Below are 20,375 nucleotides of genomic sequence, written 5' to 3'. Positions count from 1 at the left end.
AGAAAAGTTTGTAAGAATCTAAAATAACCCAAAGTAGTTAGAATGAAATCTTAATGAAATCATCTTGTTGGTAGCCAAATATGGAACCCCTCCCTTTGCTTGATGGAGCCGTGATGGTGCAAGGTGCATAGTCGATTACGCACTACTCGGTCTATAGCCTTAACAAGGTGGCATGGGTTGTGTGGAATCCCACCATGCCTTCTACCATTGCGTTCTCTCCAGATAGAATGAGCCGTAGCCTGAAACACATAACGAATGATGAAGCGAGATGGTGGATCAATACTAGGACCCGAAATGAGTGATAATATGTCCCCGAAGCTCTTGCTTGCATTGGCCCTTTACTGCTTTACGACGTTTGCACCCGAGTTTTTTCTTCTTGTTTTATATATATATATATGCACGATTATATTGTTACAAGTATACATATCTCTTATCTTTGTATGTAATAATCATATAAATAAGTAAGTGAATAACGATTTCCAACAATCACTAGAGATTATAAATATATTAAGTTAGGTAAATACATATATTTTTTTTTGGTAAGAATGTAAATATTTCATTGAAAAATGAAAACGATTTAGGTTTACAATCGAAAGATTATACATCTATACAAATGGTCATATGGCAAAAAAAAACAAAAACATGGAAGCATAATTCATAGAATATTTTTAGTCCATTCACTCAAACATAAGCGAAAAAGCTAATGGAGTATGATGAAGTGATGACGATTTTGTTGTTCTTCCCGGCTCTGATGCTTGAGACGAAGAGCAAATGAAATAGAAACCAATTACCAAGATACAAGACATTAGAAGCCTTTCACCAGAAGACCAAGACTGTGCCGTCAACGGCTCGTCGAATGATTCCATGAGCTCTCACTGAATGAAACCTCACAAACCAAAGAAAGCGAACAGTGTGAGCTCACCCTACCAAGTTTATTCCTGAAGTCGCATTGTACAGAGCTAGATTTTTTAACTCAACACCACACTGGACACCATTGGTCTGACTAACTCCTCTAGAGCATAGTGAAAAAGCAACCATAGCAAAAACGCAATGCAACGCAAGACCTATGACTCAAGGCAACATCAATGGCAAGACAGAACAAAAACAGGGCTTATTAGCAAAAACACCGAGTCAAGAAAACGATTGATGAAGACAAATGGAGACGGGAAAAGCCACCACCGGTAGCCATAATATCTACAGAATCAACACCACTGTTGCTTCCAGAAAAGACCATCGAGATCAACCCAGACGAGCTGCCACACTTGACGCGCCACAACAGAGTGTTCACCATCAGACCCGCTGTTGTTCTCAGGCAGATGTGGCCCACCGGAGAGCCATCTGTCCCAAACGCCATGCACTTACGTCGAGGTGAAAACTCAAAAATGGTCAATACAAGTTTGGTAAAAAAAATAAAAAATACATATTTGGTCGTAGAACAAACCAGCCAAATCAAGGCTTACAAGAACAAAATATAATACATTTATAGCCGAAATTTTTAAGATGGGACACAATCATTTGGAGGTCTTTGACATGTACATACATGTTCCTCTTTACGGGTGTTGGACTTCCAATCCACGTCCTCACGCTCAACATTTTTGTGCATCAAATTCGGTTTTTGTGGTTTAGAAATAGAAATCATTATTATGCATTGTAAAATGACTAAAATCTATGCGTGTAATTAATCTTTGTTTTCAAAACTTTGGTTAAATCACATTTCCAATGTATTTTAACACAAAATAACGATTTAATATCAAATGTATTAGCTGATACTCTTGCTAAAGAGGCTCTATCCATGTATCTTTCAGACTCTCGCTTAATATAAGTTTTCGCTTGACAGAAAAAACATGTAATTATTTTGAGAAAATCTCATGATTCCATTATTTTGCGGAAAAATCTCCTTTGTCCAAATCATGCTTCAACAAAGGAGCGTTGGATTCTGAAAATGATATTTTTGTCCACGTCTCCATTAGCCATGTCAGTATGTCACCAAGCTGTCATCGACAAAGGTACATACATGCACGATTATATTATTACGAGAATATAATCACATTTCTTTTTGTTGCATAAATCATGTTACGATAATTCGATTATGATGCGTTTAAGTCGAAAATCTAGTTCGTCTAAATCATGTCAACTAATTTTGTTCACGATAAAGTACCATACTTTCCAATTCTTCAACTATAAGGCCGTGTTCTTTTACTCGTCGCAGCGATAGCGACAGCGACCGAGCAAAATACATATAGATATAAGTTGCTTGGGTCTCAAGGATGTGGAGAGCATGACGCTACTGTTGATTTTGGAGTCGCAGCGACTTCCGTAACTGTCGCTACAAATTTTAGAAAATGGCCATAACCTCTGATTAAATATAGAAAATGGCCACCCGAATAATATTTTATTCATGATAATCTAGTTTTATCAAGAAATGAGAAAATAATCCCCACCCTCCAAGGCCCAACCAAGAATATTATTACAACTTCGGAACTAAATCAGCCAAAAATAGAGGAAATATTTAGGAAGAGGGATAGAGAGAAAGTAAAAAGGCCGCCAAAAAAAGAGAGGAGATTTAATTAGGTGAGGACTCGATCATCTTCTTTTGCTGATTCAAGTTCTTGTAAAACTTCTTTATAAACTCATCCGCTGCTTTGTCCACGTATCCGTTAGACACGTCACCATCTTCCCGTAACGGAAACGGTGAGTCCGTTACCCGTAAGGGCCTCACTGACGGAGTACTCCGTCCAAACACCGGCAAGTAAGGAGATAACGCCGTCAAGGCCTCGACTGACAAAGCTGGGGTGTTACTTCCCTGATCATGATCTCCGCCGCTGTTGAGAAGCTCTAGGACGGCTCTGGAGACGGAAGTGTCGTCGTCAAGGGTCGGTGGCGCGTGACCACACGAGAAAAGACTGTTGTGGTGGCTCTTCTTCTTGAAGGCGGCCATGTTAAAGGGGAATATGTAGTTGGGAGTGTCGCTGCAACTAAACTCGTACTCTTTCTGCGGATGGGACGCAACAGCGGAGGCGGTGGCTGGGAAACGGCGGCGGTTGTGGAGCATGAGATTCTTGCCGCGTTTGAGAGTGGCATTAAAGTCGGCAAGGAGCTTTTGCTTTGAAATGCCTTTGTGTATCATGTACAAGACAAAACGTACAATGTTCCCTAGCTTCTTGCTTATTGATACATTCTTCTCCATCTTTGGAATTAGAGAGATAATGAGACTCTTGTGTTTTTTTTTTTTGGTGGCTTTGATATTTGGTTATGGACTAAGGATCAATGTGTGTGGTATTTATAAAGAGGAGAGAAAGAGTAAGACTATTCAACAAAAAGAAGTACTTAAACGTGGAACATTACACAAACATTTTAATATTTTTCTCTTGTTAAATAGCTTTAGGATCAATAACCCAAATAATGGAAAAGAAGAAGAAAATTTGAATTCTTTTATCAACTTTAGTTGTACTTTAGATTGCACTATGTATTATATACATCTATATATGGATATTAGGTCGTGCTTTTCTATATAAAAGAAATTGACATACATACAAAATTAACTAGTGGGGGTTTTATAAGATGACTTGGCCTTCTAGTATGATGGTATATACGCTTTACAACTACCTCTTTTTATTTAAAAGTTTTATTTTTTTGAAAAGGAATGAATAAAAACACTATATTATTGCCACTGTGGCTAAACCTTTTTTCTTTTTACTTAGCTTTTTTAGTTTGCCTTAAAAGTTTAAATCTTTCACCAGATAGTTACCATTGGTGCAATGAGTGCCACAAATTTATGCAAAGAGAAAAAAAAATAAAGAAGTTCCAAGTTTAGAAGAAATGCAAATTCAACCCAACTCTATACAAATTTCTGTAATTACCCTCTAATTTTATATAATCAATAAGTGATATTTGCAAAGTTTTGTTTTAGGGTTAATCCATAACACTCATCTTAAGATGAGAAAATTATAGATGACTTTGGCTTATATGAGAAACATAATTTGGTTGATTACCTGCACAATGGTCAATGAATCTACAAATTCTCCTCCGTCGCCAGTTCGTCTGGTAGTATCAACCTCTCCATGTAAGTCTGTAATCACATTGAAGATATTTCTATTAGGTTTTCAAGGATTTATCGTGAGAAACATAATATTTTGATTGATTAATTATCCATTATTCGATCTCAGATTAACTAATCTCAACTCCTAAATGCAAAATGTGACCATGGTTGATGCTTGTGAAGCAATAAAGGTGAAAGGATATTAACCTTTATCTTGACAGCATCAGATGGAGAAGGGCTTAAATCCAAAGCAATACCGAAATGTAACACGGCTTTGTCGTATTGCTTTAGCTGATTGTATATTTTGCCAAGCAACGCATGGACACTGCTCTCTTGAGGAGCACATTCTTTGAGCTCTTCTAAGACTTTAACGGCTTTGTGATAATCACCGAGGCTGTTTAATATGGTAGCTTTGTAGTACTTCGGGAGCGGATTCTTCACATCAGTGAGTACAGCCTTCTCCATCATCATTAACGCCTCATCGTTCCTCTGCAAAATATTATCTCAACCTTAAGAAATTATCTCTGGACTATAACTTTCTGGAAAGCTTAATTTCACAGCTAAATAAGAACATCACAAAGTCATGAAGAGTAATATATGATATAAGTAATTGTTGAAGTGAAGAGCGTATTTCAGCTACCAACCTTTGACTCATGCAAAGCAATTCCATAGTAACACATGATGACTGAAGATCTTGGATTTATTTGGAGAGCCAGTTGAAATTGATGCTGCGCAAACTCGAATTTCTCCCGATGAAGATAGGTCATTCCAAGACCGTACCATGCATTATAGTGTCTTGTATCTATGCCCAGAGCCTTCCGGTAGCATCTCTCTGCATCCTCAAATTCTTCCAATGCGGCAAACCTGTGCAGCCAAGGTGACACCGGTATGTTATTAATCTACATATTTGGTTATATGCAGATTAAGACAAACAAAGAGATGCATCGAAAAGAATTGTACTCGTGACCACAAAGGGTATGCGCATATGTGAATCTTTCATTCAGTTGGATAGCTCTCTGAAACATTTTGAGAGCAGTATCATGATCCTTACGCAAACTGTAACAGTTCCCAACAGCACACCTGCAATTCGTATTGCTACCAGTCATTACAGAAAAAAAATCCAAGCAAAGAGAAAAACTCTGCAGTTTCAGATTTTGAAATCTGCTAGTTCTAAAAGCTGGTTTCTATTGACGGTTTGTGGTTAAAGCCTGTGGGTGTTAAAGTCTCGACACAGACATATGTGGTTGATCATGTAGGTTTTGCGAAACGAAGTCGGAAGAGCATATTGCTAATGAAGATTCTAAGAATGATACCAGGATTCTGGAGACAGGCGATCAACAGAAATCAGCTCCTGAGCCAGATAGCCCAACCTCATCTCTTCTTTCAGGTGCTACAAAAACAAAGACACAAATCACTAAAAGTATAACAATAACATGGAAACCTTTGCAAGTCAATCTAAAATCAAGTTCTATATGCTGATATCACAACAGGATAATGTTCAGAGTCAACATCATGTTCAAGATTAGTTCGGGGATTCATAATGAATAACAGGAAAATTTGCAAATAGTGACAACAGCTCACATAAAGAACAGTGGAGTACGTATCCATTCCTTCCAAAGCATAAGGATACTTTTGATGAGCAAGAGTAAAGACAGAGTCAGCGTTGAAGTAGTCTTGTAGCTCAAAATATGCTTTTCCAACCTATGTCAAAACGTATCCATGGTTTTTAGTTTCAGTGTCAAAAACAACCAAATGGAATTAGAAAATAACGTCAATGAACTAAGATGATCATTTCAAGCTGGCTTAAAATTCCAATGAAACAGAAGCACAGAAAAAAGCCATTCATATTACTTGCAAGAGAACCCAGTGTGTATCGTATTGTTTCTGAGATAGCTTTTGATATGCCAACAAAGCTTCCTGCAGTAGTATCCATTTTTGTCATTATAGACTTCAACATCGATATTTTACCTAATAGGGAGAGAATGCAAGTTGAAGAGGATAAACCCAATACACACATTGTCTTAGTAAAGTACCTGACAGTTGTACATATGTAAATGCCTATGGCCATCTCCAAGAATTTTCAGAAGGTTTAGCACTTCTGAAATTCCAGAAATGAGGCTGAAACGATCCGGGGAAGATTCACTAGGAGTTGACTTTTCCTCATCATCAACAGAGCTTCCAATGTCACTTACAGACTGGCCTGATGTCGTTGCTGGATCATTTAAGGTAAAAGTATCAGGAACCGCTGCACATATATGTTCAAGTCTTATTGTCATGTAAAATACTTAGGCCACCTACATATTTACATCATGAATTTTAACTAGAGATCTAACTTTTACCTCAGAAGGGATTTCAAAAACTATAACCAGTTGAGGCTCTATAGCCCGGTTTGGGAGACAAAAAAGAAAAATATGATAGAAAAACATCACCTTCCTTGCTGCTTTGGGTTCTGCATTTTCCAATCACGGAGGAAAGAGAAGGTGCACAGTTTGTCTCAGAAGGTGAAAGATGTAACCAATGGGAATCTTTTCCAAATGACTGCGACATAGGAATCTTTTTCCTTGCTGCTATTCTAGCACTACGGCGACGCCCAGATTCTTCTAGAGCCTTCAAGAAAATAAGGAAAATAAAAGAAGACCAATAAATCAAGTAGCTTTAGATGGTCCAGCATAAAGCTAGAAGATAGAAACAAGGTGGAGAAGCTCTATGTTAAAAATTTAAAATATCTGCAATGATAGATGATCACTGTTCGCATATGCATTAATAAGAAAGCTCTTATGCAAAGAAAACAATGAAGAAATTACTCAAAGCCCATTGTAGATATATAACCTCTGCTGACAATTCTTCACTAAAAAAGTTTCTTCGACGCGCACGCACTCCATGTACAGACATCAAAGATCCTTCCACTGCTGGACGACGCATATTCTTATGAAGCAGAGGCGATGGAGCATCCATTACCTGAACGATAAAGATACTTAGAGATAGGAAAGCAGCTTACAAACTTCTCATTACCTTATGAAAGAAATATAGCTTTTCAAGAAGATAATAGATATTCAACAACTGAGGATTTTAAGCTAGAAACAGTAACTAATATGTTCTCATACTAGCTCGACCTAATTATATCACCTGCGAAAGCACTGGAGAAGGTGTGTTCAAGTCCCATCCATTTGTATTAAGTTGCCTGTCAGTATCTGGCGGAATATCTGCTCCAGGCTGCTGCTTTATTTTCAGATCTTCTTGGTTCTCTCCTGGAAAGTGTTCTGTTTGCCATAAACTTGTATCTTTTGAAGCCTTATCAGAATCTGTAAGCTGGTTTACGGTTGCTCCTTCTGAGAAGTTTATTCTTTGTTCTACACAAGTTATCTGAAGACGCTGGGAAGCAACATTCCCGAAAACTGTTGAGGCTTCTTCAGCGGCACCTGAAAAGGTAATCGCAGAACGCCATTGCAGAAAAATAAATTTGTTGCCTAGATTCCCAGCTGGAATAACCGAAACATAAACTGATAAATACATAACTCATAACGAGCTGTAACTTACCTAAACTACAAAGTTCTCCATATGCTTCCCAACACAATGGATCAAATGACAATGCCATCCTAAACTGTTGTATTGAACTGTTCTTCCTCCCAGAATGTCTGCAGTCATGTAACAGAGAGTAACACACATCAGACGGTAAAGCAATACCATCAGCCTTAGAAAATGGAACATATGCAGCAAACTAGTAAGCTTGTTACAACATAAGTACACCACGACTAAACTAAAGCATGCAAGAGACAACAATATCTCATATAGACCTTGCAAAGTAAATAACCATCACCTATATATAAGACCAAGAAGATAATGCCCAGCTGCACCACCAGGAACCTGCATGTTAAAAACACAGTATTCACTAGTCAGCACCTGCCAGTTTTCACTCCCAAAAGACTAGCTTGATAAAAGATGTGTACAAATTCCATAAATATGGAGAATTTTAATAAAGGAAGTAAAAAGCAACGCCATATACTTCTTCAACATAATCTTCACTGGGCAACAATGCAGCTTCAGCCTCTCCAAGAAGATCCAACTTAAAGCATGAGAATGCAAATAAATACCGAGACTGAGGCATTTTTGAACCTTCAATTCACAATGTAAAACAAGTTTAGTTTTTCCAAACAGATGTAACAATATATGAAATGTTCACATATAACACAGTGCAGAAGAATGTAGAGTACCTTTGAGGATATAATATGCACTATAAGCTTGACTGTTACTCAAGTAACACCTAGCTAACAATTGCAGGTTCACCTGCATAATGAAAGTAGTTGATCACCAGAATCACAGGACCAAAACAAAAATTTAAGGGATTTGAAATTCGAAGCAATACATCAGACAAAATCTCAATTGACTCAAACATCTATTGAAATGCGACCTAGAAATTCCAGGTTTGGAAGAAAATCCCAAAATCAAAAACATTTCAGTCAAATTGAATTGCATCTTCCCGAGAAATCATAATTTAAACCCTCTCGAGTCCAACTAAATCGAAATAGAGTTTGATCCTTAAAAACAAAGCCCAGAATTGAACTCCGTATAAATCGAGGATTCTCTATTCACAAAAACCTCAAAAAATCACACAAAAAAAAAAAAAAAAGACAGCTAGAAGATCGGATCAGAGTCATCAGACCACAAGAGCAACAAAATCAATCCTCATCTTAAAAATGATGTGATCGAAAGAGACGAAGCTAAGATTTGACAATCGAAATGGAGTTGAATATGGAAGAATCGAAATCGTAGATACCTCAGAGGGAAATTGGGCGAGAAGACGTTCGCAAAGGAAGATGGCATTGGTGAACATAAAATGGTTGAGGTTTTTCTGGACACAATTCGCCAGTAGATTCTCCATCTGATGATGATGACCAAATTGACGAGACAATCGATGTTTGTTCCTCGGAGGCTGTGTGTGTAATGTCGCCTAAGTAATCGCGCGCCGCTAAAGTATTTCAAAAGCCTAACTTTTTCTCACGCGACGAGCGTGTGAGTTTTGTGACAGTAGTTGTGCCCCAGATTTTTTGGGTGGACGAGAGACAACACAAGACCGCGTTTGGCGTTCTAAGAAAATCGCGTTTTAGAATAGATTTGAACTTTGCATAAGGACAAAAAAAAAAGCCAGTTGATTCCAAAGTTTAGGGTTCTCAAAATCTCAAGGAGACTTAGAGAAAGAACACAAATGAAGTATCAAATTAGATATTTAGTAATTAATTATGCTACTGAAATCATATAACATAAACACTCAAATTATAACGAAAGAAATTAATCTATAGTGTATCTACAACGCAATTGTTTTTTCGTATAACCGTTGGATAAAAAGCGCGGCAATTTTCTTTTACATCCACAAAACGATGTTTTATGTAACCATTAACAAACGCGGCAATTTTCTTCTACACCATCATAACGACTTTTATATATAACCATTAAATCAGTAATTTTTTTCTTACACTCTGAAAACAACGTCGTATTCATACTTAAGTATTTCTTCTTATTTTAGAAAAATATTCGTGAAAACATTCTCAAAATCTCTATTAATTATTTAAAGGATAAGATGATTGGTAAGCTATGTTGCATGGAAACTCTTTTCGAGGTCCGTTTCCCGTTTCGGAAACGGAAACTCTTCGGAAACACGAAAAACGTCACGGAAACACGTTTCGTAAAAATCTATGTTTGGAAACACGATGGAAACTCACGTTTCCAAAATGGAAACGCGACAAATTCTTTTTATTGACTTTGGAAACTTAATAAATAAAAGTTAAAAATATTAAGATTTATAATACATATAACTAATTTTGGAAGACTCTGAGTTTTAAGATCTTTCTATCGACAAACTAGATTTGGAGGCATCTTTATATGATTTATGATGAAACTAATAAAAATGAGAATGAAAATGTTGGTCTAAATTAAATATTTGAACTTGAATCTTTTAATCTTTATCTTTTAGAATTTTAGTTAACCTATTTAATATTGATGTTTTGGATTTGTATTGTTTAATTAATCCATTTTTATAGTTTTATGTTAATGTTATATATATATACATATATTATATATATGTATGTGTATACGTTTCCAAAGCGTTTCCAATCCCTAATTTTAGAAAAAAATCGTTTCCCGTTTCCGAAACGTTTCGCTTCCACGTTTCCGTTTCCGTTTCCATGCAACATAGTTGGTAAGTATGCTAGATATTTGTGTTTATAGTATCGACGTTTCACCACTTAAATTAAATCTGCTTATTGTTGACCAAAAATAATTAACACTAAGTCACTACTTATCCCTTTAGCTTACAACAATTTAATTTCCCACCATGTTGGATTGAGAATTTTGATGGTTGCCCCTTTATCTGTTGAAAAAACCTTCTGGGCCAACAACGTTCCAAATAGGCCCAATTCTAACACATTGTGCAAACGCGAGGGTAGTTTCGTCATTTCTCGTGAGGCGCTTGAATTTTGCGATTTCAGAATCTTTAGTTTCTAGGGTTTCGCTTACCTTCCCTCCGCGCCATTGAGCTCCGACCTGAGCTTTTCCGGGATTACTAAAGCTGAAATTGAAACACCTCCATTTGCATCTTCAGGTTTGCTCTATATCTCTCTCTCCATCGATCTCTTAGATAGTGTGATTACTCTTATTTGTGTAGTGCCTTCGATGATTTGTGTTCTCGTTTAAAACCCAGTCGGTAACTTGAGATTTTGTTCAACTTTTTTCTCAATTTTCTTTCGATTACTCCTCTGAAAACCCTTAGCTGAGCTTAGATTAGTGATTTAAATATCAAGATTCATCTATTTCGAGACGAGGGTTGCTTTAACTATGAAATCTTGATATTGCCCAAGTGGAAATTGATGTTTTTTGAGCTTTCTTATGTATTTTTTGCTCAATAATGTATGATTTTTTGTCTTTGCAGGGAGATAATAAAACTGTGTTGAGTAGAAATGAGTGCTGCAGCTCACAGGACTCCTAAATCAGGGAGGCAATCTTTGCTATTTCAAGATTTAGCTTCTCCTGTTTCAGCACGTAGAGGGAAATTCTCGAGTCCAGGACAGGCAGCTGCGGTATCTGCACTATGGCGTGAAAATTTCGGAGGATCGGATCTTCCACCACCTCCAATGTATACTTTAGATGACCGGTCGGATTTCTCCCCTGAGTCTGGCATTGCAGACTACTCTGCTTCTCCAGATGCTAAATCTGACAGAAGAATGCCTTTCCAGAGTTCTGGAAAGAATATTGTAACTCCCGGTAAAGGAAAGTTGGAAGCAAGCCCGTCTTTTTCTCTACTGAATGCACAACAGAGTCAGCAAATTTCAGGGAGTCCGAGTTGGTGGTCGCAGTCAAAGGCAGGTAGTAGTACCGAGCAGGATGATAAAGGGAAGGGTTCTCCTGTAGAAGGGGTGGTTCAGCCAGGTGCATTGGTCACTCTTCCGCCGCCAAGAGAAGTTGCTAGGCCAGAGGTTCAGAGGCAGATTATACCTACAGGAAACCTTGATGAGGAAGAATGGGTCACTGTCTATGGGTAAGGCCATTTAAGCTTTATTGCTCTCTCTCCTCTGTTTATCTGTAGTGTTACTTACTGTTGCAAATGTTCTTGATTTGTCAACATTCTTGTGTCTCTGAAATTCTAGGTCCATGGTATATTGGTAGTTGGTAGTGTTATTAGGTGCCTTATCTTGTGTCTGTCTTCCATGTTTTCGATCTTGAAGAACTGTTCATAATGTGTCTATGGAATTCTAGGTGCACCAAGTACTTAAATTATGCTAATAATGATGCTCAAATATCGGCCTTTGATTGTGATTTTACTTTTGGGCATTGTGAATTCTGACTCTTTACATGGATAATATCTGGTAGTGTTATTAGTTGCCTGATCTTGTGTTTGTCTCCCATCTTTTCAATCTTAAGAACTGATCATAATAACTGCTTTCAGATTTTCTCCAGGTGATACAAATTTGGTACTACGGGAATTTGAAAAGTGTGGTATGGTCTTGAAACATGTTCCTGGTCCAAGGAATGCCAACTGGATGCACATCCTCTACCAGGTTACTCTTCTTCCTTTCAAACATGTTTGCTGCATGATGATAAGCATTCATAGTTCTTCTAGACAAGTCATCTACATGATAATCTAATCATATCTTCTTTATGAAAAAATAATGGAACTGAACAATGGTCTATGTATTTGATACAGAACCGGTCTGATGCACATAAGGCGCTGAACAAAGCCGGGATGATGATAAACGGAGTGGTTATAGTAGGAGTGAAGCCAGTAGACCCTATACAGAAGCAAGCTTTAAACGAGAGACTCAACAACCAAGGATTCGTGCCTTTACCTCCACCATCATCCACTAGAGACACTGCTCGACCCTTGTCTCGTCCTCAGTACTTGCAAAATGGCAGCGCTTTCTCCCCTCAACCAAGTGGTGGCGCTATGGCCTCTCCGTCAAAGTCAATGGTCTCAAAGTTCTTTGACTTGATGTTCGGTGTTTAAAAGCCACTTCAATTGGCATTTCACGAATGATATACACATAGTTTGAAGTTTTTGAGGAGAGTGGCAAAGTAAATCTTAGTGAAAATTAAAAATTGTAAGAGGTGTTTCAAATTGTCTTTTGTATTTTGACGACAGCCGAAATTCAGTAAATCTGATTATGAAAATCTCCTCTTTTAGCTATTTTATTGTTTGTTTATATTTGAGCAGACTGTGGTCACTGGTCATGCCTCGTGCAAAAAGAACCACCATTACCAATGCGTGAAAGACACTGATTACATGGACCTGAGAAGCCTCACGGGCTGTGTTTTAGAACCTCCACAATGACTAGCCACGTGCCTAGCATGTTGTGTTTATATATCCCGTCTTTGGCTGGCGTGTAAAATTACGTTACAAACTCACAATGGCGAAAGCAGCAGAGCAGAAACAAAACTCGACCGTTGTGATTGAAGAAACGAAGCTTGATATCCGCGACGTGGTCAACACAACCACCACTTACGGCGAGGATAACGGTCACGGAGGCGGGAGACGTAATGACGTGGCAATGGTTGTGCTAAGAGCCATGTGCATGGCCGTATCCGCTGTGGCTGTCTCGTTGATGGTGACAGCCCGTGAGACTAGCATGACCACTCTCTACGGTTTCGAGTTTCAGCTCCACGCCGTTTGGTCTCTCTCAGATTCTCTTATGTAAGTCAGTTTCATAAATCATCGTAAGTATAAGATCATGAGTGAATAATAAGTGTTATACAATTTCACGAGGCATTTGATACTTTAAGCAGATATCTAGTGGTGGTTTCATCGGCGACGGTTCTTTACTCGTTGATCCAACTAATTATAAGTGGAACAAGACTAATGAGAAAATTCCCGGTGATTCCGACAAGAACACAAGCATGGTTTTGCTTCGTTGCAGATCAGATAATAGGATACGCAATGGTGAGTGGTGGATCAGCTGCTTTAGGAGTGACGAATATGAACAGAACAGGAATCAGGCACATGCCTCTTCCAAATTTCTGCAAATCTCTTGGTTTCTTCTGTGACCATCTCGCTGTCTCCGTCGTTTTTGCTTTGATCGCGTTTCTCCTTCTCGCCGCTTCTTCTTTTCTCGACGTTCTCAGTCTCTCACGCGACCGCTAAAACAATAATTACTGTTTTACCCTCTCGTACTCTTTTTGTTTCCGATGTCGTCTGATGTTTTTCATCATTACAATAATCATTTACGTTATGGATGGTTTTTGGAATTGTTTGTTTCAATCGATGTTTTCGAATTCCAAAGTTTTGAATTTTGTTGACCAATTTCCATATACACGACAAAAAATTTAAAAACCCTTAAAATATTCAACAGCACCCGCGACAAAATATGAGTCATAGTCTTGTCCTAACAAGTAGCCCAATTCAAATTTCCATTCAATGATATTATCACTAGATACCGACTTGTGGTCTTCCCACGCATCAGAGGCAAATTCATGGATTGTCATTTGTCAACAAGCTCTTGGTGGGGTTTTCCTTCCGACCAGAATTAGCAACGATCTTGTAACTCCCCTTATTGTTGTATGATTTGTATCCTAAGCCAAAGGAGTCCATATGAGTGTGGTTTAAACCCTGGTCGATCCATGTACTATGTCTCAGCCACAGGTTCCAAACCGTACCGCAGCTACTTTCACCATGCCACATAGCAATAACTTATCGCAATCAACCAATTTTTTAGGTATCTCATAAGATTCTAAATAGGGAATATATCTTGGAATCGATGCTTACCGAATAAATCTTGGATCTGGTTGCTAAGATGAATCGAACCGTCGTTAAGAAATTTTGATGTCTTTCGTTTTTTTTTTTTTTTTTTTTTTTTGAATAACCGCGGGTCTCCCAAAGGCTTCCTAGGCCCAAGGACTAATCTCACGAGACTGGCAATTCCCCTATGTAAACCTGCCAGTGGCCGTGCCTCGAACCCTGGTGGCGGAAGTCACAGATGTGACCCTTTTACCACTAGGCCACAAGGCCCGGTTAGATGTCTTTCGTATTACTGTAGAACAATTTCAAAGTTGCTAAGGACAAGAGTCTACAAACATCAAATTGCTTCCGAAGTATTGCCATGGAAGGCAAATGTGTTCTTTAAAACCCACAAAGGAGGCACAATATGTTTTTCTTCGGCCATATTTAGAAGGAAAAAAAAATGGAAGCTGTGAAAGATATTTGTATGAGAACATCCAAGAGGTAGGTGAGTGATAATCAAAAAGTTCATACGAGAAAAAAATAAAGAGAAGAAGCAAAATTATCAAATTATAAAAGTGTCATTATGTTTGTTAACGATTATACTAGTGTTTTAGCAAAACAAACCAAGAAACAAGGCTAGAAATGTAGAAGTAATTTCTACTTATAAAGAGCAACCTAACATAGTGGATGCTACTATATAATAAATTCCTGAAATTTTCAAAATGTTTGAACATAACCGCATAAACTCGAGTAGTATACTTGCATTGATTCCTAAAATTGTCTTTAAGTTGAAATCGAGTATCTCATTTGTTGCTTTCATACCTTCTCACGTTTCTAAGAGCGTTTACGAGGCGGAAATACGCGGACAACCTTTTTCATCCATCTCCTCGAGAAGCAACAGAGGTCTCTCCACTCTATTTGTTTTACAAGAACCATCTTATCAAACCAAGAAATATGTGGTTTGGACTCAAATAGATTGATTAAGAAGTTAGGATCAGGAGTAAATCCATCTCTAAGCATGTCTTTATACAAACTATATGTTTCTTTTTCCCTCCCTGTATTACCAAATGGCACCATCAGTTGCCTGCACGTATAAACCGTTGGCGAGAAACCGCCTTGTTTCCATATCTCCTCAAAAAGATTTGAAGCTTTCTTATACTTCCCTACCCTAAAATAGATTCCTAACAAGATGAAGTATATTTCCTCTGTAGGCTGCAAACACTTATCCTTCATCTCAAAAACCAACCTAATCGCAGAAACATGACGACCTAATTGGTCATATGTGGATATAAGCGCAGAGTAAGTAACCGTGTCTGGAAAACAGTCAACTTCCTTACACAAGTCAGCGTAAATATCAAGGACTTTCTCGTGCAGTCCTTGTTGCATCAGCATTTACAGAGTTGTAAGTGCTCGTGTCGGGTTTGCAAGCGCGGTGTTTCATCACGTATAAAACCGACAAAGCATCGATCACCATCTTAGCTCGGCCCAAGAGTTTCATAAGATCAGAGAGCTCAGGTGTGCTAAATATAGCGAACTCGTTATTAAGCATGTCTTGTATCGTTGTACGTATTTCACTGTAGTGCTTAGCTTCTTCAAGGCAACGTATTAAGGCCAAGTAGGAGGAGGAATCATGTTCAAACATACTTGTTGTTGCACGAGTCCACTTGAAAAAGTCAATCTTGACATTTAACTCAAAGTCCATCTCAAGAACTCTACGAACTAATCTGTGACTCACTTTCAGCCCCTCCAGCTCCCAAGTACGCCGTTGCCACTCGGGGGTTTTCAGTATCTCAAGCGAATAGAGTTAAATGGGCCTGAGTTTCTGTTATTGGGCTTGAAAAGCCTTTTTTATTTTACCACTGTTCTGTGTTCTGTTTCTTCTATCCCTTAGCCTGCTGGGAAATGAAGCTAGACTACTACACGAAGCTCGTTTCTGCGTTTTAATGGCGATCAATCTATCTCCACTCGCTTGGTTTATTGCAATTCATTTCGTCATGTAAGTGAAATTTATTTCTACTTCAATCCAATTACATCATGGCTTGTCGTTTCCCTCTACATTCGTCACCACCTTCCCAATTCCTTTCACCGGAAAATCGTCAGAGATTACCCAGAAATTACCCTTCAATCTCATGCCAAAACAATTCAGCTGATGTTCATGATGATGGTGATGAGAACGAAAAAGTCAAGACAAGCCAAGTCAATCTTCTTGCAATACCCATCACTCTCACTGTAATCTCCGCTTCTCTAGCCCAACCGTCGTTTGCGGCGGCGAAGGTATCGGAAAGAAAGAGAACTCAGAAGAAACCTCAGGAGGCTTTGACAATTGAACAGCTTAAAGCTTGGTCCAAAGATTTACCTGTAGTTTCGAATCGTATACCTTATACTGACATTTTGAGCTTAAAAGCTCAAGGTAAGCTCAAGCATGTGATAAAGCCTCCTAATTTAAGTTTGAGGCAAAAAGCAGAGCCTGTGTTAGTAGTTTTGGAGGATTCTAGAGTACTGAGGACTGTGTTGCCTTCTCTAGAGGGTAATAAGAGGTTTTGGGAAGAATGGGATGAGTTAGGGATTGATGGACAATGTGTTAATGCTTATACTCCTCCGGTTAAGAGACCTCCTGTGCCGTCTCCTTATCTAGGGTTTTTGTGGAAAGTGCCTGCTTATATGTTAACATGGGTTAAGCCAAAGAAGGAGTCGAAACGTGCTGCGGAGTTGAAGAAAATGAGGGAGGATTTCAAGAGGCAGAGGAAGGAGGAGATTGAGAGGATGAAAGAGGAAAGAGCGATGATGGAAAAGACTATGAAGGCGCAGAAGAAACAACAGGAGAGGAAGAAAAGGAAGGCTGTTAGGAAGAAGAAATATGAGGAGTCTTTGCGTGAGGCGAGGAGAAATTATCGAGATATGGCGGATATGTGGGCAAGAATGGCTCAGGATCCTAATGTGGCTACAGCTCTTGGATTGGTGTTCTTTTATATATTTTATCGTGTGGTGGTGCTCAACTATAGGAAGCAAAAGAAGGATTATGAAGACAGGTTGAAGATTGAGAAGGCGGAAGCAGATGAGAGGAAGAAAATGAGGGAGTTAGAAAGGGAGATGGAGGGAATTGAGGAAGAGGATGAGGAGCTTGAGGAAGGGACAGGTGAGAAAAATCCATACTTACAGATGGCGATGCAGTTCATGAAGTCAGGCGCACGTGTGAGAAGAGCATCAAATAAGAGGCTACCTGAGTATCTTGAGAGAGGTGTGGATGTGAAATTTACAGATGTTGCTGGACTTGGGAAGATTCGTCTTGAACTTGAAGAAATCGTTAAGTTTTTTACGCATGGAGAGATGTACCGCAGGAGAGGGGTCAAGATTCCAGGTTGAATGTTGTGAAAACTTCTGCTTTTCCCTATATCACCAAGTATTTGGTATCAAGTTATAAGGCCTATGAAATTCTGCTGTTTGATCATCTCTTTAATTTTGTTTTCCTTCAGGTGGTATTCTTTTATGTGGGCCTCCTGGGGTCGGAAAAACTTTACTGGCAAAAGCTGTAGCTGGTGAAGCAGGAGTCAATTTCTTCTCTATCTCTGCTTCGCAGTTTGTGGAGATATATGTTGGTGTTGGTGCATCTCGTGTCCGAGCATTGTACCAAGAAGCTAGAGAGAATGTAAGTCTAGTAACTTTATATACCTGTGTTGAGCGTGCATCTATTAGATATTAAAGCAATACCTCTTGGCTGCTTTTCTGTTGATTCTCATTGTTATAGTGAGGATTTAGTCTATTACTGGATGTTAATTTTAAGTGTCTCTCTGCAGGCTCCATCTGTGGTCTTCATTGATGAATTAGATGCTGTTGGAAGGGAGCGTGGGTTAATAAAGGGTTCTGGAGGACAAGAAAGGGATGCCACTCTTAATCAGGTTCCAGATATTTCAGATTTTGTAGTAGTTTTCTTCGTTATATAACGGGATGATAACTTTATTTATATTTTCGTGTCCCAGCTCCTTGTTTCTTTAGATGGTTTTGAAGGAAGAGGAGAGGTCATCACCATTGCTTCCACAAACAGACCAGACATTCTCGATCCTGCGCTTGTGAGGCCTGGAAGGTTCGACCGCAAAATTTTTATCCCTAAACCTGGTCTTATTGGACGGATGGAAATTCTGCAGGTAACGGCGTGGTATCTGTGTTTATGTATTCTTAAACTTGTAAATTTGCAAAATTTCTTCGGTAAAGTAGAGTTTTGTCCTCGGTCCAAAGCTATATTGTTTTGGTTTTGCTGTTTAGGTTCATGCTCGTAAGAAGCCGATGGCTGAAGATTTAGACTATATGGCAGTTGCTAGCATGACAGATGGCATGGTTGGAGCAGAGCTTGCTAATATCGTTGAGATCGCAGCAATTAATATGATGCGTGATGGAAGAACAGAGGTGGGATCAATATTTTTAGTCCGAATTAGTCATATCTGCTCTTGTTTTTGGATTAGTTTGGTTTCAAATGTTAGGATCTTGTAGCATCTGGTAATATGGTGTGATTGAATTGGATTAAGTGCTTGGATATTGTGCTCAAGAAGAAGTGGCTTAGGCTAATATTAAGTTGAGAAGTCTATTTTCGATTCCAGCAAGTAAAAGACTGAGAAATCATATATTTTCTGTAACTCTAATGCAGTTAACAACAGATGATTTGCTTCAAGCTGCACAAATAGAAGAAAGAGGAATGTTAGATAGAAAAGACAGGAGCTTGAAGATATGGCGACAAGTTGCTATCAATGAAGCTGCTATGGCTGTTGTAGCAGTGAACTTTCCTGATCTTAAGAATATAGAATTTGTAGGTTTCTTAAAAAAAAATTTCCCTTCATACATTGAAGCTTCAACTTTCTGTTTTACCGCACCTTGACATTTCGATGACTTTGACCAGCTGACAATCAACCCTAGAGCTGGTAGAGAATTGGGTTATGTCCGGGTGAAGATGGATCATATCAAATTTAAGGAAGGCATGCTTAGGTTTGTGGCTATAATCATACAGATATACTTTCACGATCACACGGGTTCTTTACGTTAATCTATGTCCTCTGGTGGTCTACTATATGCAGCCGACAATCCATCTTGGATCACATTACTGTTCAGTTAGCACCTCGTGCTGCAGATGAACTATGGTACGGTGAGGATCAGGTGAGAGATATGATCTCCTTTAACCATGACACAGCATCAGAAAATCCATCTAGACATGTTCTATGATTTTACTTTTCTCCAGTAGTGTTTTTTAGTTACCAGTCTTTGCTAATGATTTGTTTTAGTTAAGCACGATATGGGCTGAAACATCAGATAACGCAAGATCAGCTGCTCGATCATTGGTTCTAGGTGGTCTTTCTGATAAGCATCATGGCTTGAATAACTTCTGGGTAGCTGATCGAATAAACGTAAGGCCATATCTTGAATTGTCTTCACTTCAATTTTCAGATACAAATATCATCGTCTGATACTTGGATTTGCAGGATATTGATCTGGAGGCACTGCGGATATTGAACATGTGTTACGAGCGTGCTAAAGAGGTAAAGGAGACTTCTAAAGCAACTACATCTATATTATAGCAACTCTTTATATTGGTTTTGTTAATATATTTTACAAACGCATACACCAGATTCTTGGAAGAAACAGGACGCTCATGGACGAGGTGGTAGAGAAACTGGTTCAAAAGAAAAGTCTTTCGAAACAAGAATTCTTCACTCTTGTTGAGCTCTATGGCTCCATTAAACCAATGCCACCGAGCATCCTTGAACTAAGGAAGATCAAACGGCTTGAGCTCGAAGAGACGGTGCTGAAATTGGACATGACTACCGCAAAAAACAGTTCATAAGATGAGCTTAGGAGGTGTAAACATCAAAACCCATTATAGAGGCAATGAGCTTGATCTTTTATCTTTCCTATGTAATCTTAGTAATGTTAGATAATTCTTTGTGCTTCAATATAGTAACTCCCCTTTTATCCATGTTGAAGCAATGGTCAATTTTAAATTATTCACATATCTTGAATAAAAAGTTTATGAATTTTTCTGGCATGTGACATGAACTTATGTAAAGCATGGGGATTATTATTATTTCTTATAAAAAATTTTGGAGACATTGAAAAATGGCACATGCTAATGAATGATTTTTTGGTTAGGTT

At 38.5% G+C, this 20,375-nt stretch overlaps 5 protein-coding genes across 7 annotated transcripts; 3 read left to right on the top strand and 2 right to left on the bottom strand.

The window, feature by feature from the left end:
* Window positions 1–582: 582 nt before the first annotated feature.
* On the bottom strand, window positions 583–9,128 carry LOC9321201 (cell division cycle protein 27 homolog A). Of its 3 annotated transcripts, XM_021032966.1 has the most exons (17): window positions 8,814–9,070; window positions 8,251–8,323; window positions 8,043–8,152; window positions 7,857–7,903; window positions 7,577–7,674; window positions 7,166–7,458; window positions 6,869–6,997; window positions 6,469–6,646; window positions 6,073–6,284; window positions 5,891–5,956; window positions 5,621–5,740; window positions 5,353–5,429; window positions 5,000–5,119; window positions 4,684–4,903; window positions 4,247–4,528; window positions 3,993–4,069; window positions 583–1,991 (listed from the first exon to the last, which is right to left on the bottom strand). In XM_021032966.1, the coding sequence occupies exons 1-16, from the start codon at window positions 8,916–8,918 to the stop codon at window positions 4,013–4,015; spliced, it is 2,187 nt and encodes a 728-aa protein (XP_020888625.1). In that variant the 5' UTR covers window positions 8,919–9,070; the 3' UTR covers window positions 583–1,991; window positions 3,993–4,012. The 3 variants fall into 3 exon arrangements, with proteins under 3 accessions (XP_020888625.1, XP_020888624.1, XP_020888626.1); XM_021032965.1 differs by lacking the exon at window positions 583–1,991 and having other exon boundaries at window positions 3,795–4,069; window positions 8,814–9,128; XM_021032967.1 differs by lacking the exon at window positions 583–1,991 and having other exon boundaries at window positions 3,795–4,069; window positions 6,073–6,251; window positions 8,814–9,128.
* On the bottom strand, window positions 2,334–3,270 carry LOC9319065. Its single transcript, XM_021032969.1, has one exon. It carries the CDS (start codon window positions 3,185–3,187, stop codon window positions 2,564–2,566), a length of 624 nt encoding a protein of 207 aa, XP_020888628.1. The 5' UTR covers window positions 3,188–3,270; the 3' UTR covers window positions 2,334–2,563.
* Window positions 9,129–10,521: 1,393 nt separating the features above from the next.
* Window positions 10,522–12,713, top strand: LOC9321200 (nuclear pore complex protein NUP35). Its single transcript, XM_021031782.1, has 4 exons — window positions 10,522–10,634; window positions 10,962–11,567; window positions 11,976–12,087; window positions 12,234–12,713. Exons 2-4 carry the CDS (start codon window positions 10,990–10,992, stop codon window positions 12,531–12,533), a joined length of 990 nt encoding a protein of 329 aa, XP_020887441.1. The 5' UTR covers window positions 10,522–10,634; window positions 10,962–10,989; the 3' UTR covers window positions 12,534–12,713.
* A 139-nt stretch (window positions 12,714–12,852) lies between these two features.
* On the top strand, window positions 12,853–13,819 carry LOC9319064 (CASP-like protein 3A1). Its single transcript, XM_002885087.2, has 2 exons — window positions 12,853–13,217; window positions 13,310–13,819. Exons 1-2 carry the CDS (start codon window positions 12,934–12,936, stop codon window positions 13,662–13,664), a joined length of 639 nt encoding a protein of 212 aa, XP_002885133.1. The 5' UTR covers window positions 12,853–12,933; the 3' UTR covers window positions 13,665–13,819.
* Window positions 13,820–16,106: 2,287 nt separating this feature from the next.
* On the top strand, window positions 16,107–20,268 carry LOC9319062 (probable inactive ATP-dependent zinc metalloprotease FTSHI 2, chloroplastic). Its single transcript, XM_021031781.1, has 11 exons — window positions 16,107–17,598; window positions 17,714–17,886; window positions 18,035–18,136; window positions 18,218–18,382; window positions 18,501–18,641; window positions 18,880–19,038; window positions 19,129–19,214; window positions 19,304–19,382; window positions 19,508–19,630; window positions 19,706–19,762; window positions 19,852–20,268. The coding sequence occupies exons 1-11, from the start codon at window positions 16,275–16,277 to the stop codon at window positions 20,065–20,067; spliced, it is 2,625 nt and encodes an 874-aa protein (XP_020887440.1). The 5' UTR covers window positions 16,107–16,274; the 3' UTR covers window positions 20,068–20,268.
* Window positions 20,269–20,375: the final 107 nt, after the last annotated feature.

Source organism: Arabidopsis lyrata (genome assembly GCF_000004255.2).
Source record: "Arabidopsis lyrata subsp. lyrata unplaced genomic scaffold ARALYscaffold_3, whole genome shotgun sequence".
Classification (NCBI taxonomy): Eukaryota; Viridiplantae; Streptophyta; class Magnoliopsida; order Brassicales; family Brassicaceae; genus Arabidopsis; species Arabidopsis lyrata.
The sequence above is the reverse complement of the archived record's forward strand: the minus strand, read 5'-3'. Positions and strand labels throughout refer to the sequence as shown.

Excerpts from the sequence above, each read along its gene's own strand:
- LOC9321200 (XM_021031782.1), top strand. The coding sequence starts at position 10,990 with ATGAGTGCTGCAGCTCACAGGACTCCTAAATCAGGGAGGCAATCTTTG. Across the intron at positions 11,568-11,975 it reads GAATGGGTCACTGTCTATGG|ATTTTCTCCAGGTGATACAA; the intron begins GTAAGGCCATTT and ends AACTGCTTTCAG. Across the intron at positions 12,088-12,233 it reads GGATGCACATCCTCTACCAG|AACCGGTCTGATGCACATAA; the intron begins GTTACTCTTCTT and ends TATTTGATACAG.
- LOC9319065 (XM_021032969.1), bottom strand. The coding sequence starts at position 3,187 with ATGGAGAAGAATGTATCAATAAGCAAGAAGCTAGGGAACATTGTACGT.
- LOC9321201 (XM_021032965.1), bottom strand. The coding sequence starts at position 8,918 with ATGGAGAATCTACTGGCGAATTGTGTCCAGAAAAACCTCAACCATTTT. Across the intron at positions 8,153-8,250 it reads TGCATATTATATCCTCAAAG|GTTCAAAAATGCCTCAGTCT; the intron begins GTACTCTACATT and ends TGTGAATTGAAG. Across the intron at positions 5,741-5,890 it reads CACACTGGGTTCTCTTGCAA|GTTGGAAAAGCATATTTTGA; the intron begins GTAATATGAATG and ends GTTTTGACATAG.
- LOC9319062 (XM_021031781.1), top strand. The coding sequence starts at position 16,275 with ATGGCTTGTCGTTTCCCTCTACATTCGTCACCACCTTCCCAATTCCTT. Across the intron at positions 17,887-18,034 it reads ACCAAGAAGCTAGAGAGAAT|GCTCCATCTGTGGTCTTCAT; the intron begins GTAAGTCTAGTA and ends GTCTCTCTGCAG. Across the intron at positions 19,763-19,851 it reads GTTACGAGCGTGCTAAAGAG|ATTCTTGGAAGAAACAGGAC; the intron begins GTAAAGGAGACT and ends CGCATACACCAG.
- LOC9319064 (XM_002885087.2), top strand. The coding sequence starts at position 12,934 with ATGGCGAAAGCAGCAGAGCAGAAACAAAACTCGACCGTTGTGATTGAA. Across the intron at positions 13,218-13,309 it reads TCTCTCTCAGATTCTCTTAT|ATATCTAGTGGTGGTTTCAT; the intron begins GTAAGTCAGTTT and ends TACTTTAAGCAG.